Source organism: Oncorhynchus gorbuscha, linkage group LG20 (genome assembly GCF_021184085.1).
Source record: "Oncorhynchus gorbuscha isolate QuinsamMale2020 ecotype Even-year linkage group LG20, OgorEven_v1.0, whole genome shotgun sequence".
In the NCBI taxonomy this organism is placed as follows: Eukaryota; Metazoa; Chordata; class Actinopteri; order Salmoniformes; family Salmonidae; genus Oncorhynchus; species Oncorhynchus gorbuscha.
Window position 1 is genome coordinate 15,416,593 of NC_060192.1, and position 20,196 is coordinate 15,436,788.

A 20,196-nucleotide genomic window follows, 5' to 3' on the forward strand; every position below is an offset into this window, starting at 1 on the left:
GCTAGATGCCCTCAATCTCACTCAAATCATCAAGGAACCCACCAGGTACAACCCTAACTCTATAAGCAAGGGCACCCTCATAGACGTCATCCTGACCAACTGGCCCTCCAAATACACCTCCGCTGTCTTCAACCAGGATCTCAGCGACCACTGCCTCATTGCCTGTATCTGCTACGGTGCTGCAGTCAAACGACCACCCCTCATCACTGTAAAACGCTCCCTAAAACACTTCAGTGAGCAGGCCTTTCTAATCGACCTGGCCCGGGTATCCTGGAAGGACATTGACCTCATCCCGTCAGTGTAGGATGCCTGGTCATTCTTTAAGAGTAACTTCCTCACCATATTAGATAAGCATGCTCCGTTCAAAAAATGCAGAACTAAGAACAGATACAGCCCTTGGTTCACTCCAGACCTGACTGCCCTCGACCAGCACAAAAACATCCTGTGGCGGACTGCATTAGCACCGAACAGTCCCCGCGATATGCAACTGTTCAGGGAAGTCAGGAACCAATACACGCAGTCAGTCAGGAAAGCTAAAGCCAGCTTCTTCAGGCAGAAGTTTGCATCCTGTAGCTCCAACTCCAACTCCAAAACGTTCTGGGACACTGTGAAGTCCATGGAGAACAAGAGCACCACCTCCCAGCTGCCCACTGCACTGAGGCTAGGGAACACGGTCACCACCGACAAATCCATGATTATCGAAAACTTCAACAAGCATTTCTCAACGGCTGGCCATGCCTTCCGCCTGGCTACTCCTACCTCGGCCAACAGCTCCGGCCCCCCCGCAGCTCCTCGCCCAAGCCTCTCCAGGTTCTCCTTTACCCAAATCCAGATAGCAGATGTTCTGAAAGAGCTGCAAAACCTGGACCCGTATAAATCAGCTGGGCTTGACAATCTGGACCCTCTATTTCTGAAACTATCCGCCGCCATTGTCGCAACCCCTATTACCAGCCTGTTCAACCTCTCTTTCATATCGTCTGAGATCCCCAAGGATTGGGAAAGCTGCCGCAGTCATCCCCCTCTTCAAAGGGGGGAGACATCCTGGACCCAAACTGTTACAGACCTATATCCATTCTGCCCTGCCTATCTAAGGTCTTCGAAAGCCAAGTCAACAAACAGGTCACTGACCATCTCGAATCCCACCGTACCTTCTCCGCTATGCAATCTGGTTTCCGAGCCGGCAAACTCTCCTTCCAGACCCATATCAAACATCTCCAATCGAAAATCAAATCAAGAGTCGGCTTTCTATTCCGCAACAAAGCCTCCTTCACTCACGCTGCCAAGCTTACCCTAGTAAAACTGACTATCCTACCGATCCTCGACTTCGGCGATGTCATCTACAAAATTGCTTCCAACACTCTTCTCAGCAAACTGGATGCAGTTTATCACAGTGCCATCCGTTTTGTCACTAAAGCACCTTATACTACCCACCACTGCGACCTGTATGCTCTAGTCGGCTGGCCCTCGCTACATATTCGTCGCCAGACCCACTGGCTCCAGGTCATCTACAAGGCCATGCTAGGCAAAGCTCCGCCTTATCTCAGTTCATTGGTCACGATGGCAACACCCATCCGTAGCACGCGCTCCAACAGGTGTATCTCATTGATCATCCCTAAAGCCAACACCTCATTCGGCCGCCTTTCGTTCCAGTACTCTGCTGCCTGTGACTGGAACGAATTGCAAAAATCGCTGAAGTTGGAGACTTATCTCCCTCACAAACTTCAAACATCAGCTAACCGATCGCTGCAGCTGTACATAATCTATTGGTAAATAGCCCACCCGTTTTTATTTATTTACTTTTCTGCTCTTTTGCACACCAATATCTCTACCTGTACATGATCATCTGATCATTTATCACTCCAGTGCTAATCTGCAATATTGTAATTATTCGCCTACCTCCTCATGCCTTTTGCACACATTGTATATAGACTCCCCTTTTTTTTCTCTACTGTGTTATTGACTTGTTAATGGTTTACTTCATGTGTAACTCTGTGTTGTCTGTTCACACTGCTATGCTTTATCTTGGCCAGGTCACAGTTGCAAATGAGAACCTGTTATCAACTAGCCTACCTGGTTAAATAAAGGTGAAATACAAATAAAATAAAATACTCCCGTTAGTCCTAGACTAACGTAACTTACTTTACTTTATTTCGCCTTCTATATTATGTTTTCCGGCTACTGTACTTCAACCAGTTTTACTTTTAGGACTTACTGTTACTTCAGAATTTCCTAATTAGATCTGTGACCCAGTGCCGCCAACACTAACATAGATACTTTTGTCTTAAACTCTCTCTACATTAGATTATATGGACGGTATACCCGATACAAATCTTACTTACTGTTAGTTTTACAATTAAAATCCTCCCTCACATTTATCTTGATCAATGCTTTAATTTTGCTTGCTTTTGTAAGTTTAGAATATAACCCCAAACTACTGGATAAAGATCACTGACCTTATCCTGCAGCTGAGAATTCAATGTTGGTTGGATTTCGTCACCGTTTTCTGTCGTGTACCAGTTTGCCACCGGCCTGAAATGGAACCTCAATTAACAGAGGTCAGGTCTTTAACTTACGGATCTCTGATCCTTCCGTGCACGGTTTTCGGGGGCTCCCATGGGACGACAGAACAGGTATTGAAATCCGGCTCAAAGGACCAAGCTGTCAGGAGAATTTTCAATCCCAATGATAATAACAATCAATCAATAGCTTTGACCAATCCCTAAGGTTTGTAAAACCATAGGTTTAATAATAATTAGTCAAAGACTCAGCTTATGCAAAAGGTTTGTACAGTTTATTCATGAGAACGTTCTCAAGTCAAGAATACAAAACATCCATTTTATAGCTGCGCACATATATCCACACAAACAGTAGGTATCCTACGCACATACATACACACAAACAGCAGGTATCCTACGCACATACTGTATCACTACCCAGCCGACAAAGATTAGGGAGACCGTGAGAAGTACTCCCTGTCCTCCCCCAAGATTAGGGGGACAGTGAGAAGTACTCCCCGCCCCTCCCAAATCTCCCAGAGGCCTAGCCAGGTCGGCACCGAACTTTGCTCAGACAGTCTGTGTCTAAGATACTATAAAGATATATTGTACAGATATATTGTTTTACCCTAATTCTGACTAAAACTACACACATCATTAATTAGAATTTTACTGACTAAAACCACACACATCATCAGATTATAATTTTATGATTCTAATCAATTTCATACAATTACAAGGTTTCAGAGTGAATAATTTCATCATTATCTTTCAACATTTAAATTATTTTATCAGATCAGTAAGGGGAGTGGCCAGGATGTTAACAGAAATACCCTGTTAATCAAAACATTTTGACACCAACCAGAAATCTATGCGTGATTGTCTGGAGCATGCCTTATTACTCCAAGTGAAAGACTTGTCATTAGGAAGCTTTACTCTCCTCTATCTATCATGTCAAACCTTTCCATAAACTGCCTAAAACTTGTATTCATAGAAGTGAACTTTCCCAGAGGCCATCTATCAATTAAATTATTCGTAGAAATATTAAAATCCCCACCTACTATAAGTAAAGCATTAAGGAATTTGGTTAGCCAATGGAGAATACACTTTTCTAAGGATTCAAGTAAGTGATCATTTTGAAGTTTGGAATTGTAACCACAAATGTTGGCAATAATAATGATGATGTTGTTACAGTTGATAACAAGACAAAGAAAGTGACCAGAAGGGTCAGAGTCAGAGTGCAAAATACTTCCATTGAAATTATTCTTTAGAGTGGTAACTCCAGCAGAGAGTTCAGAACCATGAGAGAGACATAATGCCCTAACCAAGCAAAAAGGCAGTAACTACTCATTTGGTCAAAAATGAGTTGTAATTTTTGCTACAATAAACACATGCTTAATCATCTGGACAAGTATCATGCCTCTATTGTACTGTGTTTTGGAGAAAATGGGGGTCATGTTAGCAGTAACTGCCTAAAGTTATTGTGAAACCAAGGTAAATAAAAGCCATTTTTCTCAATTCCACGCTATGAGCAGTTACTGCCTTTTCGCTTGGTAGGGCAGCATACATCATTACCCCACTGAGATCTCCAGAAGTTGATGTCGGTAGCAACTGAATGAGACTCTTGAAAAAAACAAATCTGTTTTAAGCTGTTTGGCAAATAAAAATAAGGCTTTGCACTTTACATTATTTCTTAACCCCCTAGCATTGAGTGAAACTATAGACAACGACAAAGTGGAATTTTGAACAAAGTACAACGAGCTAAACAACAATCGCAAATCAAATAAGAATGAAAGGAAACAAGCGTTGCACACCATATATATATAAATGATTGAGTGAGAGTAGTTTAGCATAACAAAGCTAACCGCCAGAACAAGAAACAACAAAGAGCTTGCTCACTGACTATACTGCAGGTAAAAATATCAGAAGTGAGAGAACAAATAAAATAGTAAATATCCATTTCTCCAGTAGTCCTGTGCAGTTAGAATGAAGGTTATATCACCTTAGAGCCGGGAGTGGGATCTGCTCACATCAGAGGTAGCTATCTAGGTAGCCTATGACAGTTCCCAAGGAGTAAGGTTGATTTGGGATCAGTTGATGAAAGCGCACCCTCCGAGGAAGTAAGCCGCTTTCACTTTTTTTCATGCTTTTTCCACAGCTGGCCAGTTTCTCTCTCCTTTCTCTGTCTGCTTTCGAGAGGTCTTCAGCAAACCACAGGTTGTTATCGCGTAGGAAAGTAGATTTCTTGGCTGCTTTCCAAATGGCATCCCTGTAGATCCGTGATGTGAACTGGAGAATGACACCTCTGGGCTTGGAGTCACCCTGCCTTCTCGTGCCGAGGCGATGTACAGTGTCGAGAACATCTGCTAGCTTAGCCTTCTCCACAGGTAGGATAGCTTGGTAGACTACAATGGTCTCTTGCCGCACGTTCTCCCCATCTGCCTCGAACTCTATACAGTCTCAGATTCCACCATCTGGAATAGCTTTCGAGTTCCGCAATTCTTCTTTGGCACAAGTCCATCTTTCTCTCCTCCTTTTGACACACTTTTCAATGTGGGCGACCTCCTTCTTAACGTTCTTTATTTCCATGCATGCAAAGTCAGCTGTTTTTTTAAGCCCTCGATACTCATTGCGTTTCCGCCAACCATTTTCTCTATGGCATTGGACCTTGCATTGATGAGCCTGGAAAGAGTGGCGATAACATCATTATTGGCAGCGACATCTGGGCCCAGTTCAAACATGCCTTTCTTGGAAGCTGGAGGTTTGCTTGGTTATAGGCAAAGAAGGAAAAATCTGACACGGCAAGTGTCATAGAGTCTGTCAGACCAGTATAGTTGTGGCAGTTGTCAATCAAAGCATTTGTCTCCTGTGTAAAGACATTGGATGATGCCTGAGCATTGCTAGCTGAGGAGGTAGCCATAAGATTTCTCTTCTGTCAGTGCGCTGTGAGATTTTGGAAAATATAATCTTAAATCATCAATAACCAGTTTTTTTTAGCAAGCAAAGTAGTAATTTGGTAGTTCCAAATAATACACATTCGCTATCTTTCAAAAGTTGGTATGCAGAGCTTGGTAGGACATGTGTGCTCAAGCTGCCATCTTGGAGCCTCTCCTAAACAACTCCTTTCCACATGTCCACTACTTTCTTTTCAACACACCCAATATTTGCACGCCCACTACTTTCCTTTCGACACACCCATTCGCCCATACTCCGGTCGCCATATTGAGTGGCAGCTACCCCCTTCTCGGGTTTGTTCCAACTAGGTGCCACACCTGATCAACTGTGCTAATTGATCAGTTCAGTGATTTCCTAAATTCAACACACCTGGTTTTCCAAGTTGCTTACCCTTGGTCTACAGGTAACGCTAAAATTTGGGGATTTTTTTCCCCATATCAATTTGCTAATATTTTTGCTTGTCTGAAAACCATGAACTTTACTACCAGTAGATACACTGCTCAAAAAAATAAAGGGAACACTTAAACAACACAATGTAACTCCAAGTCAATCACACTTCTGTGAAATCAAACTGTCCACTTAGGAAGCAACACTGATTGATAATAAATTTCACATGCTGTTGTGCAAATGGAATAGACAACAGGTGGAAATTATAGGCAATTAGCAAGACACCCCCAATAAAGGAGTGGTTCTGCAGGTGGTGACCACAGACCACTTCTCAGTTCCTATGCTTCCTGGCTGATGTTTTGGTCACTTTTGAATGCTGGCGGTGCTTTTACTCTAGTGGTAGCATGAGACGGAGTCTACAACCCACACAAGTGGCTCAGGTAGTGCAGCCCATCCAGGATGGCACATCAATGCGAGCTGTGGCAAGAAGGTTTGCTGTGTCAGTCAGCGTAGTGTCCAGAGCATGGAGGCGCTACCAGGAGACAGGCCAGTACATCAGGAGATGTGGAGGAGGCCGTAGGAGGGCAACAACCCAGCAGCAGGACCGCTACCTCCGCCTTTGTGCAAGGAGGACCACTGCTAGAGCCCTGCAAAATGACCTCCAGCAAGCCACAAATGTGCATGTGTCTGCTCAAACGGTCAGAAACAGACTCTATGAGGGCCCGACGTCCACATGTGGGGGTTGTGCTTACAGCCCAACACCATGCAGGACATTTGGCATTTGCCAGAGAACACCAAGATTGGCAAATTCGCCACTGGCGCCCTGTGCTCTTCACATATGAAAGCAGGTTCACACTGAGCACATGTGACAGACAGTCTGGAGACGCCGTGGAGAACGTTCTGCTGCCTGCAACATCCACCAGCATGACCGGTTTGGCGGTGGGTCAGTCATGGTGTGGGGTGGCATTTCTTTGGGGGGCTGCACAGCCCTCCATGTGCTCACCAGAGGTAGCCTGACTGCTATTAGGTACCGAGATGAGATCCTCAGACCCCTTGTGAGACCATATGCTGGTGCGGCCCTGGGTTCCTCCTAATGAAAGACAATGCTAGACCTCATGTGGCTGGAGTGTGTCAGCAGTTCCTGCAAGAGGAAGGCATTGATGCTATGGACTGGCCAGCCCGTTCCCCAGACCTGAATCCAATTGAGCACATCTTGGACATCATGTCTCGCTCCATCCACCACGCCACGTTGCACCAGACTGTCCAGGAGTTGGCGGATGCTTTAGTCCAGGTCTGGGAGGTGATCCCTCAGGAGACCATCCGCCACCTCATCAGGAGAATGCCCAGGCATTGTAGGGAGGTCATACAGGCACGTGGCACGTACAGCCACACACACTACTGAGCCTCATTTTTACTTGTTTTAAGGACATTACATCAAAGTTGGATCAGCCTGTAGTGTGTTTTTCCACTTTAATTTTGAGTGCGACTCCAAATCCAGACCTCTATGGGTTGATAAATTTGATTTCCATTGATCATTTTTGTGTGATTTTGTTGTCAGCACATTCAACTATGTAAAGGAAAAAGTATTTAATACGAATATTTCATTCATTCAGATCTAGGATGTTATTTTAGTGTTCCCTTTATTTTTTTCCTGTTAAACTTATATTACAGCAGTAAAGTACACACATTAAAGGGTAAACAAATATATGTTTTAAGCAAAATTGCTTAGTTTTTTTTGACCATTGAAAACTTCAAGGAGTTGGGCAGAGTTTTCAAACGCATTCCATGGTGAGCAGAGTGTCTGCAGGTTTTTGGTTTGTCCATTTAAATCAAGGCCTAGAAAACCAGGTGAGTTCCTTACTAATTAGTGACCCTAATTCATCAATCAAGTACAATGGGGAGAAAAAAAAACACACACACTTGGCCCTCTGTGGAATGAGTTGGACATGTGAAGTAGGGCATTGAAGGAGTTGATTTGGTGGGAAGTCGTAATGTCATTAGCCTTTTTCCCAATATGATATATATGTCAATATGTCATGGACCACCTATTGAGCTGTTCATTTTGTTACACACACCTTTTAAGTAAATCCGATGAAAAGGAGACAGGAGTGCCACTTTACAAGTTGCACAAAAAGACTTCTCCAGTTGTATGACAACACCGCCATCCAGTGGCTAGTGCAACATCTCTGTTTCTGTTTTAGATTTGAGTCACTGAACGCCTTCCGACAGAGACAAAACATGTCACGTACGTAACGGTTTGAATTAGCTGTTCATTTCACAAGTTGTGGATCACCTGCTATATGATTCCCGTCGTGTTGTTGGCCAACAACCCAGAAAGATGCCACAGAAAACACTGGGATCCATTGTAGGTCTGCTTTGCACCGGGACCTGTTTGGTACAGGTAAGCTGCAGTTTGCGTTCATTCCGCGGTAAGTTCTTTTAACCAAGCCCGTGGATCGCAGCTGGAAGTAGGCCTTCTATTGTGCCTTTTTGTTTCCCCACAAAGGAACTTGGGCATGGCTCGCTAGCAACTCCAACTTTGGGTGACGTCAGTTTGGGCAAATCGTGTGTTTGTTGATATATTTATAGCTACTATGTTTATAGCTTGAAATACTTACGATATTATCCGAAGTTTTGAAACTATTGGTACGATTGATAAACCAACAATAGCTAGCTACCCTAACGTTCGGTTATTTTTTTTCCGGTAGAGCACCGCAGTATACCTTTTTTTTTGCTTTCGATATTTTGAATTTGCTCATTTGTTCCTAGGATGATGACAGTCTGAATCAGATGATGGTAGAGAAGAAGGTTCACACTTTGTTTTTACCGAGAGTTGGGTTTTTCTTTAAGAGGGGGGAAAATTAGAAAATATGCTATTTTCTTGTGCTCGGGTGGTGTAGGGGACCTTAGTAAAAGTACAATACCGGTGATTGCGTGAAAGTAAAAAAATATACATTGTGTTCCAAGTCATGAGAATTAGACCTAATATAAAGATTATGCACACTGCATCGGGCCTCCAGTAGCTGAAGGCCCAATATTTTGTTGAGATTACCTTTTAGTTACTAAGAGTGTTATATTTACCCCCCCCCCCATCCATGCTGTATTAATGATATTTCCAGTTCACCACTTTCCTTATATTTGAATTTTATTTTTTTAAATATTATTTTTTTATTTATTTATTTGCATTTGTTTTTAGATAGTTCTAAATGTTAATACCTCCCTATCCATATGATCTACAGACAAGTGTGGTGGGTTCCTTTACCTCTCATACTTTTATTTTTTCCAAAATTATTTTCCTTAATTTAAAAAAAGCAATTTATCCTGTTTATAGCTGTGGTTATTTGTTCGCATACAGATTTAATTTTCAATAGTTTCTCATCCAAATGACCTATGTGTTAAACCACTTGATGTTAGGTCAGTTCCTCCAACTTGCCCTCTTAATGGCTAGGTGGAAGTTTCAAACTGCTTACACCAGTCTCTACAAGCTTTGATCTCCACAAGTGCATATGTTTTAGGTGTTGTGCCCATGACATTCCTGTGGAAGATGTAGTTTTTCAGAAGGGGCAAGAAATGGGTGTCTTGGCTCTGGTTATTGAATAGCTTAACATGGTAGGCCTACTTCTCGTGAGAGAATAGGTTCCTACCCTGGTGTCTTGGCTAAATTCCCAATTTGGACAATACCATAATGTTTAATCATTCCTCTGACAAGTAATTATAGCTCATTCAATCAACTCTCCACCCTATACAACTAACACTTGCTGAACGCAAAAAAAATGTAATTTTATTTAAACTACTAATAAAATATTTACATTTCGGCCTTCATCACAACAATGACAGACGGAATGGACAAGTACATGGGGATTAGGGAAGACAATCAGCTGGTGGTGCCAGTGAGAGGTGTCTGTCAATACAAGTAGGTCCACAGGGTAAGAGGTGTTGTGGTCAATGGCTCCACCTAGTGGTATATACATGATGTTAAATATGTGCAATATTGAAAATATTTTTCGGCTTCAGATTTCAAAACCATCTTCATATAGAGCTACAGAAATGTTGATCTGTACGTGAACAAATAACCACAGCTGTAAAAGTATAAATATCTGTTAAAAATAAAATAAAATAAAAAAGAATTGAGAAATGTGGAAAAAAAGAAAAGGTGTACCCTTAAGACGGGTTATAGCTCGTGGACAGTGAGTTATTGAAAAAATGACAACAATTGTAAATATTCATGAAATCAGTGCAATGGAAATTATAATGGGTGTACTATGAAAGAGCGAGGTCTGTGACTTAACATCAAGTGGTTTTACAGGTACAGTGCCTTAGTAAATTATTCCGACACCTTGACTTTTTCCACATTTTGTTACAGCCTTATTTTACAAGGGATTAAGTATGTTTTTCCTCCAATCTACAAATGGTACCCCATAATGACAAAGCAAAAACTGATTTTTAGAATTTTCTTGCCAATTTATTAAATACATTTACATTCAGACCCTTTTGCTATGAGACTCAGAATTGAGCTCCAGTGTTTCCATTGATCATCCTTGATGTTTCTACAACTTGATTTGAGATCCAGCTGTGGTAAATTCAATTGATTGGAGAGGATTTAGAAAGGCACACATCTGTCTATATAAGGTCCCACAGTTGACAGTGCATGTCAGAGCAAAAACCAAGCCATTGAAGTCGAAGGAATTGTCCATAGAGATCCGAGACAGGCTTGTGTTGTGGCCCAGATCTGGGGAAGGGTACCAAACATTTCTGCAGCATTGAAGGTCCCCAAGAACACACGTGACCTCCACCGTTCTTAAATGGAAGAAGTTTGGAACCACCAAGACTCTTCCTAGAGCTGGCCAAACTGGGCAATCGGGGAGAAGGGCCTTGGTTAATGAGTTGACCAAGAACCCGATGGTCACTCTGACAGAGCTCCAGAGTTCCTCTGTGGAGATGGGAGAACCTTCCAGAAGCACAACCATCGCTGCAGCACTCTAAACTTGGGGTTTGCCGAAAGGCACCTAAAGACCATGACCATGAGAAACAAGATTATCTAGTCTGATGAAACCAAGATTGAACTCTTTGGCCTGAATGCCAAGTGTCATGTCTGGAGGAAACCTGGCACCATCCTTATGGTGAAGCAGGGTGATGGTAGCATCATGCTGGGTCTGAATACTTATGTAAATGACATTTCAGTTTATTTGTAATTAGCAAAATGTTAAACTTTTTTTGCTTTGTCATTATGGGGTATTGTGTTTAGATGTGGGGGGAAAACAATTTAATACATTTTAGAATAAGGCTGTAACATAACTAAATGTGGAAAATGTCAAGGGGTCTAAATACTTTCCGAAGGCACTGTATGTCATTTGGATAAGAAATTATTTTTAAAAAATGGATCTGTATGTGAACAAATAAACATAATTGTAATAGGATTAAATATGTATAACATCTAAGGGCAATTATACCTTTCATGAGAGGTAAAGGAACCCACCGTTCATATGGATAGAAAGGTATTGAATGTTAGGTCTAACTTAATAAAAAGTGGAAAGTTACAATGTATATTTGTAGAAACCGGTGAGCAGTGGCGCAAATGAGAGCCATCGCTTTTGCCTCATCTCCCTACAGTGCTAATGGTGCGCATCAGTTATTTCAGATGGTGTCAACGTAATGACATTTTGAGAGTAGAATGTTGATGTTTAAGTCACAAGAAGTCACCTTGTCAGTCATTCTATTAAAAATCTCCCCCAGCAAAGAACCCACCCCTACCTTTCCCACCGCTGCTGAAAAATATCCTAGGGGAAACACTGAAGATCATAGGCCAATTTATGATCTTGTAATTTTTACATAACACCTTCAAAATAAAGTATCAAAATGTAATTGTTGTGGGGGGGACAAAGTTGGCATTAAGGTGCACTATGCAGAAATCGTATAGTTTGCCTACAGTAATTTTAGTTTGTAACAACAAGCAAGTATAGTGTAGAGAATAATTGTGCCATCTAATCTGCTATGGAAAATATATATTTCACAACAAATATTGTATTTCCAACTGTTTGAAGCTGGTGTACAAAAGTGGGATGGGGGAAAAAACAACGGGAAGCATAGAAATAGCGCACTTAACAGATCTACCACTTCTTAGGCTTGCTTTCAATGAGAATGACAGATCTATAACTCACTTTTCTATGTGATTTTTCAGTTCTCCAAAAATAACATTATTGCAGCTTTAATGGATTAAATCCTGTAAACACCAGGTTCTGCTGATGGCACTTTTAAGATGGTCCTTTAGCCTCGACTGTAATATTCCCCCTTTTTTTTTTTAAACCAACAAAGTCTGCAGATGATAATCTCAAGTTCTGTCAGGTTTGATGGGGAGCGTCGCTACACAGCTATTTTAAGAGAGAGCTCCAGAGATCTCCAGAGATGTTCGATCGGTTTCAAGTCCGGGCTCTGGTTGGGCCATTTCAAGGACATTCAGAGACTTGTCCCGAAGCCACTTCTGTGTTTTGGCTGTGTGCTTAGGGTCGTTGTCCTGTTGAAAGGTGAAACTCCGTCCCAGTCTGAGGTACTGAGTGCTCTGGAGCAGGTTTTCATCAGGGATCTCTACTTTGCTGTTCATCTTTCCCTCGATCCTGACTAGTCTCTCAGTCCCTGCCGCTGAAAAACATCCCCACAGCATGACGCTGCCACCACCATGCTTCACCGTGGGGATGGTGCCGTGTTTCCTCCAGACGTGACACTTGGCAGTCAGGCCGACGAGTTCAATCTTGGTTTCATCAGACCAGAGAATTGTTTCTCATGGTCAGAGTCCTTTAGGTGCCTTTTGGCAAACTCCAAGCAGGCTGTCGTGCATTTTTACTAAGGAGTGGTTTCCGTCTGGCCACTCTACCATAAAGGCCTGATTGGTGGAGTGCTACATGCACTGTGAACTGTGGAACCTTGTATAGACAGGTGTGTGCCTTTTCAAATCATGTCCAATCAATTTAATTTACTACTGGTGGACTCCCAAGTTGTAGAAAAAGGATGATCAATGGAAACAGGATGCGCCTGAGCTCAATTTCGAGACTCATAACAAAGGGTCTGAATACTTATGTAAATGAGGTATTTCCGATGTATTTATTTTATTTGCCAAAATGTCTAAACCTGTGTTCACATTTTATTCAATTTTTAAAATTTAACTAGGCAAGTCAGTTAAGAACAAATTCTTATTTACAATGATGGCCAAACCCGGGCAACGCTGGGCCAATTGTGCACTTCACTATGGGACTCCCAATCACGGCCGGATGTGATACTGTGTGTGGATTGAGGATTTGAATGAATCCATTTGAGCATAAGGCTGTAATGTGGAGAAATGGAAGGGGTCTGAATACTTTCAGAATGCACTATTTTTCTCATTTGATTTTCAACGCATTGAATGCTATTTGAATGTTCATCCACAGTGAAAGTGGGTTTGTGACTTTGCAGGCTTGCTTGTTAGTATTTTGTGCAAAAAATGCCAATGTAACTTTGTCAAACAGCTGAGCATGTTTGCATAATCCTGAGATTTTCTCCCAGTTGTGTGTGTGTGTGAGAGATGTCACTGAATAGCATGCCTGTGTGTTTGTGTTTAGGGTAAGGAGTTCTGTTTTGGAGTGAACAATGAGCAATACCGGTGTGAGATGGGGTACTGCTGCGGTGAGACTGAGTGCTGCACCTACTACTACGAGCTATGGTGTATGTTCTGAGTGTCCTCTACTATCCTTGCCTTTCTAGCACCACTGTCCCTCTTCCCGATATGTATTTTCCTCCGATTTTTACATGATATATTCTTCATTGTGGGAATCTCTGAATTTGTCACTTTCATTGAGTCACTCCAATTTGACAAATAATCATGTAGTAATGCTGAAATCAATGGCGCTGAAACAAATTAGCATTGGCCAAAATGGGTTGATTGGATGTATCTACATTATTTTTTTGCAGGGTTCTGGCTGGTGTGGACCCTCATCATAATGCTGAGTTGCTGCTGTGCCTACCGTCACCGCCGGGTCAAGATGCGGCTGCAGCAGGAGCAGCGCCAGCGCGAAATCAGCCTTATGGCCTACCAGGGTGCTTCTAGCTCCTTCATTTCCCCTCCTCCCCTCAACCTGAGTGAGTCTCTCAGCCCCAACTGGCTACTTATTGCATGACCCCACCCCCCCCATCTGCACCTATTACATCCCTGAAATGACTACCACTTGTCCCTGAGTCAACTGTTTAGAGTAATTAGGCCTAGTGGCTTGGAGATGGTTCTTAGCAGATTCAGAACCATGCCTGACAATTAGTTATTTAGTTCAATACCAGATAACCCTATCTAGACCGTGTTAACCCTTTACACTTGTGCGAATTGGCCTAAATGATTAGGGCTAAATTTATAGTAGCATTTGAAAGGGAACAGTTTGGAGATTACGGAAAATGATTAGACCGAAGTTGAGGACACAACAGATCACCTGAAAACAGACTGAATCCAAACATGATACTGTTGATTTTATGTGCATTTTGATATTCACTGTGTAACGACGTTCGTCTGTTGTAAGAAGAGAGTCAGACCGAAATGCAGCGTGTAGGTTACTCATGACTTTAATGAATGAAAACGGTACATGAAATAACTGATATAAGAAAACAACAAACGAAACGTGAAACTAATTACAGCCTATCTGGTGACTACAACACAGAGACAGGAACAAACACCCACAAAATACAAAGCGAAAGTCAGGCTGTCTAAATACGGTTCTCAATCAGAGACAACGACAAGCACCTGACTCTGATTGAGAATCGCCTCAGGCAGCCAAGCCTAACTAGACACACCCCTAATCAGCCGCAATCCCAAATAATACAAACCCCAATACGAATACAACATATAAACCCATGTCACACCCTGGCCTACCCAAACATATAACAAAAACACTAAATACAATGACCAAGGCGTGACACACTGTTTGTTTTTGTTGCTGCATTTGTTGATAATGAAATCTGAAAATACTCTGGATTCATTCAGTAAAGTGATAAAAATATTCCTGGAAAATGTGGGGTGGCTGCAACAGACAAACAAAATGACAAGGATTTGAGTGAGAGGATTAACTGGTGTCTCCATGTGGCCACACCTCTCCAAAGTGTGAACAGTTCCTAGGTAATTTCAATGCACTTTTTGACTCAAAGAAGAGTCTTCAACTAAAGTTATATATGTTTTGCTCCTAGCTGTGCCGTTGAACTAGAGCAAGCACACTTCTAGTTGTTTAGAATACTGCATCCCTGCCATCACACAATTACTTTTCACGCAATCCAAAAATGGCCCATTTTTTATAAATCACAATCGGGTCAGGTGAGCATCATTTGAAAGCTTCTTCTGTTACCAACAAGTTTATAGGGTTGTCACAATATCAGAATTTTTACTTGGATATTAGGTTTAGTATCGCAATACTCGATAGCATCATAATTCCCAATACCAAAACGATAGCACAGCAAAAAAAGGCATATTAGCCAAAGCCACGGAATGGCACTTGATCCAGACCTACAGCTACAGCTCTGTTCAATCGTTGTGCATCTTTTGAGTTTAAAATCATTGCAGTTGCACTTAATTATGTCAACATTTTTTAGACGTCCGTGTATGCCTTAATGAATCAATTATACAGTCAATTTGAATTTTTACCAATCTACGATATAATGGGAATAATTTATTTGAATGGTTAATCTCTAGTGATAAACTAGGTACATCAAGATTTAGCCTAGGACTATCCACAATACAGGTTCATTTCTATTCAATAGGAGTTTGCATGCATTGAGTTATTGAGCTTGTTTTGGCTGATTTCATGGGGCTACAGTTGACAAGCTGTACTGATAAACAACATTTGCCTAGATGTGGCTTCTTTTATAAAACTGTGTGCTGCCTCTTTAGCTAGCAATGACGTAATTCGCGAGGCAAGAGGGGGGAGACCTGTCGGAACACAGTCAGTTCTCTGAGGCAATAGGTCATCTTTGTGAGAGCGACCGAATAAGTGAACGAATTAAGTGTTTGGTGGCAATCAGCATATGTTGCATTATGGTTTGCATATTATGACAAAGTACTATGGTAATTAATTGATTTTTAGCCGTCAGCTAGCAAGGAAAGATGGCCTACAAAGCTGGAAACTACTGGTATCTTCGTCCATTGTAAAGGGTTGTAGTCTGTATGGACATTGTTTTGCGAACAGTAATTAAGTTTCTACATGCTGTGTCACATTATTCAAGCATGTTAACTTCTGTGGAGCATGAGCAGGGAGCTAACATGATGCACTCCAGACTCCCAGTGCAGGCTAGCAATGAAGTGGAGCAGGCACGGTGCGCACTATAATAAGGGGTTGGCTGCGCTGATATAGGCTTGACACGTTTGACAGAAGTACCGGAAAAAATAAATATTTCTAGTACCGAACCATTTTTCATGTTCTACTATCGAAAAAGTACGGAAGTTTTGGTATACTGAAAACACTACAAGCTAAGTTATAAAATACGATCTTAGTGTCAGGCTTTGACAGGGCAATTCAGAGAAACGGATCGTAATTTTGTTACGCATAGAAATGAGTCGTGCATGTTCTGCTGCAAAGTTTCTTCACAATAGACAAACGGGCTCATTCTGTTCAGAACAATCCAGGGTATGACCCCATGTCATCTTGTACATCAAACATAGTGATCAGAGACGTTGACACGGTATATGATATGGAAATGTGAAGTTCGCATTTGGACTCATGGCTGTTTGGCTTGATTGTATGACTTCGAAACGGTATTTATTATAATCAACGTTTCATCTTTCAAAATAGAGTCCTTTTTAATTTACAGCTTTTCCCTCAAACAACTAAAAATGTTGCAGAAGTTGCCCAATTTGCAGGAGGGATGGGGGCAACTTGTCATGTGCTGTGCTCAAGTTTCAGAACAGCGGTCAGTGAAAACCTATACAGCGCCGTGAAGCCTGAGCTCTGACGTCATTTATAGCATATTACTGTACAGCCACTTCATTCCAATTCAGGCGGTATTGGTGCCCAAATCTGCAATTTTCAAACCGTATATGGGTATGAGTGTAAAGGGTTAAGATGGTTGACTCCTGTGTGTTTGTTTATTTACACCAAGGGTTCTGGACAGACTGCAAGCTTCCTGACTATGAAGAGGTGGTGGGTCATCCCCCGACTCCCCCTCCGCCTTACTCCGAGATTCCCCCAGAGACCACCACTGCCATCATGCTGCCCTCCATCCAATCAGAAGTGGTCTTGATGCTGGAGCCCTCAACAGAGGACGCGCCAAGAGAGGAGCAGCCCGCCAATTCATCATCAGACCAAGAAGCCGCGTCTGTGCCCAGCCAATCAGAGCGACCAGTGGAGGTGGACCCTGAAGGCCCATTGGAGGAGCTGCTGACCCGGCGCAGGCACGTGACGGGCGACTCAGGGATTGAGGTGTGTATTTGCCAACTAGATGAGGGCTCTGGGCCGGAGGAGGACGAGGAGCTGGTGTGTCAGGGGGCCACGGGGGACTGCTGCTCTGCCTCTGATCACCACCACACCCTCAGACACAAAGCGAGAACCCCTGAGCCCCAACCTCAGGGTCAGACCACCAGCACCGGAGACCGCCTGGTCTGAGCTCCACCACCTACCATCCCAGAGGCTGCTGTTGCTGCCCGATCTGTGCTTTAGGGAGGGAGACCCAGGAGAGCTCTTGTCATTGTCATCATAACAATAACTCAGACACCACCAGCAAATGAAATGCCCCACAATAACTCACCAAATTAACCAGGTTGTCCTGTTGTTTAACATCCTTCTCAGTTATGATCCATATAATGAAGATGACAAAAAGAAAAGCTCTTATTTGAGAAATATGATTTTTTCCGTGTGGCTAAAGGCTTAATTGTTTAATACCCATGGTCCCTCTGCTTTGTTTAGTTCTTAACATGGGGATGATGAGGAAGAATGTTAAGTCTTCCTGGATGGGGGAGGGGCTAAAACCTCTAGAGACCACCAGGTGGTAAGAAGAGGTGTTGACGCTGGCACAGAATTGACTAAATCTACCCACCCCCACTGTCTGGCCTGGACATTTTCTTCTGGTCCTTCTAACATTTCACCTACGTGGGGACAGGACAGTATACCGCAACAGTCACCAACCCACAGGCTTCTAGGCCCCAGCACACAAGGGTCAAAACAGGAAAATAATGCTTCAAGACCCAATCCTGACCTGAGGGGACTGAACAAGGTGTACGGACTGTGACAAAAGGAACTTGTTTTGTTTTTGTAAGGGTGTGTACTGTGTAATCTAGGAGACAGCTGCAAAGTGATGTCACCCCTGAGTCATCTTAGCCTGTGCCTGGTTTCTTCGTGGAGTGACAGCAGGGCTATTTGCATCTAGAGAAGAGGCTGGGAAGGGGAAGTGAAGCTGTGCCTGTCTCTTATAGGCTCTCCATCTCTGAACTGTGTCCCAGTAACATCAGACTCCTCCCCCTGAATCCCCCCACTTCCCAACCCTCGTGACTCCACCAGTTCTCCGGTCAACACTTGGCCAGACTGAAATGTATTGAATGGACTGGAACAGACATTTTGATGTGTGGCCAAGTTCTCTCTGTGGCCAAGTGAACTCAAGACTGTAAGCTGTGACATTATCCCATCGCTGTGCCTGCAACTTGGTGTCTATAAAAATCCTTGCGGTGGTCGACTGTGTGTCCCCCAGCCCGGCAGTGATATTACCAGGGATACTGAAGGTTCAGCTCTCTAGTACTTTGCTCCTTTATCATTATCTTGTCATTGTATTACTTCTCTCTAAAACCAGCTTTGGCTGAGGCCACTATTACCCACATTAATAGCAACACAGCTCTACCAAGGTGCTGCTGTGGGTGTATTGTGTGTTTTATAGGATGTGTAGAGGAGGAGTCTTATTTAGGGTAGCCACAAAGTGCCCTGGCCCCTGGTGTAAATGCACTCAATTCACCAGGCTTTAGACCACTTTTATAAACAATGCACTAGGATATTGCATGGAAGGCATGAGTCATTTTGTTTTTGTGTGTAGGTAGTGTGTTCTGATTTGTTGTGTCTACAACATATAGCGACACACTCCTAGGCCATTGGCCCCAAGCTGGCACGGATGAATCGGCGGTTGCTGTTTTGATCCAGCCAGAGCCTGATAGTGACGCAGCTTCACCACGAGTCTCCTGGTCGTGTGGGGCTCGGACTGAGTGAACTAAGGTTTTAAGTATAGACACCCTGTACCTAGTTTCATCATGTTATTACTGCACTGGGCCTGCAGTGTGCTGTTGCGTACACCCTTGGCTTGCGGTGGTGTGAACCCTGTAGGAGCAATGCTAGAGATTTGTGGAGATTTGTGGTGGTGTTTTCCATTCAGTGGGGGTGGCTTTGCTGTGTGTGTAGTGTTAGCATAGCTGCACACAGATAGACTGCATGTACCTCAGTGTTGTGCGTCGCTTGCCGACGCGGAGTTGTAGAATCGGGTGTGGAGTGCATGTGATCTTACTGTGCAGTTCCACCTTGAAGAAGAAGCAAGGGGGGGGGGGTTAAATGGCAGTGATGTTTGATTATTTAGGGTATTGATTTGCCTTCATACAGCACTGATCAATTAGGTTATGGACTGATGCACTGTTTTATTAACATCTAATGAAAAAGGAAATTGACACAGATTTATTCTGAATATCTATCCATAAATATGTAGGATCTTAATTTGATCACTCTGTTGCAGGATAACTTTCCTGCAATTCAGGACATTTGTTGCATTTGCGATTTTTAAAATTCAAAAGGCACTCAAACATGCGAGTTATCTTTGTTGCAGGTGCATGGTAACAGTTGAGGAAAAATAAGAAACCTGCACACTGCTCTGGCTAGTATCACTGTGCTGGCTAATATCACTGCTCTTTGTTAAGCTTTATGTATCAGCCTTAAGGCCTTCTTTTGTACTATAAACTTTAATAGAATACTTATGAAATGCACATTGTTATATTTGGTGACACGTTTATTTTCCCTCGACTCCAACCCCATTCGATGCATCGTACTGGGTGGAGTGGAGCAATGTCTACAGAAGGGTGCAAATTAAAAATACAAAAGCTCTGGGGAAAAATGCCTTGAGGCAGATACGTAAAGCTTAATAAAGAGCAGTGGTACTTTTTGTTTTTCCCTCTCGTGTATTTGAGACTTAAAAAGGATTCTGCTGTTATGTCATTTTCACTTTGAAATTTCAGAAATGATTGTATCAACCCCTACAAAAATGTCCATGAATTATATTTTCACATTTCCTGTTGCTGCATGATTATTTTCCTGCTGTAGCAAACTGGCTCAAATGTAAGTTCCTACATCTAAGTTGTCTATGTCTTCAACAGTGTGAAGCCTTGATGCTGTAGAAGTAACGT

At 42.7% G+C, this 20,196-nt stretch overlaps 1 protein-coding gene across 1 annotated transcript; it reads left to right on the forward strand.

The window, feature by feature from the left end:
* Positions 1–7,766: 7,766 nt before the first annotated feature.
* Positions 7,767–19,564, forward strand: wbp1 (WW domain binding protein 1). Its single transcript, XM_046316923.1, has 4 exons — positions 7,767–8,238; positions 13,427–13,529; positions 13,776–13,943; positions 16,932–19,564. The coding sequence occupies exons 1-4, from the start codon at positions 8,176–8,178 to the stop codon at positions 17,432–17,434; spliced, it is 837 nt and encodes a 278-aa protein (XP_046172879.1). The 5' UTR covers positions 7,767–8,175; the 3' UTR covers positions 17,435–19,564.
* Positions 19,565–20,196: the final 632 nt, after the last annotated feature.

Coding starts and splice junctions, on each gene's coding strand:
- wbp1 (XM_046316923.1), top strand. CDS start 8,176: ATGCCACAGAAAACACTGGGATCCATTGTAGGTCTGCTTTGCACCGGG. Junction 8,239..13,426: donor CCGGGACCTGTTTGGTACAG/GTAAGCTGCAGT, acceptor GTTTGTGTTTAG/GGTAAGGAGTTCTGTTTTGG. Junction 13,530..13,775: donor CTACTACTACGAGCTATGGT/GTATGTTCTGAG, acceptor ATTTTTTTGCAG/GGTTCTGGCTGGTGTGGACC.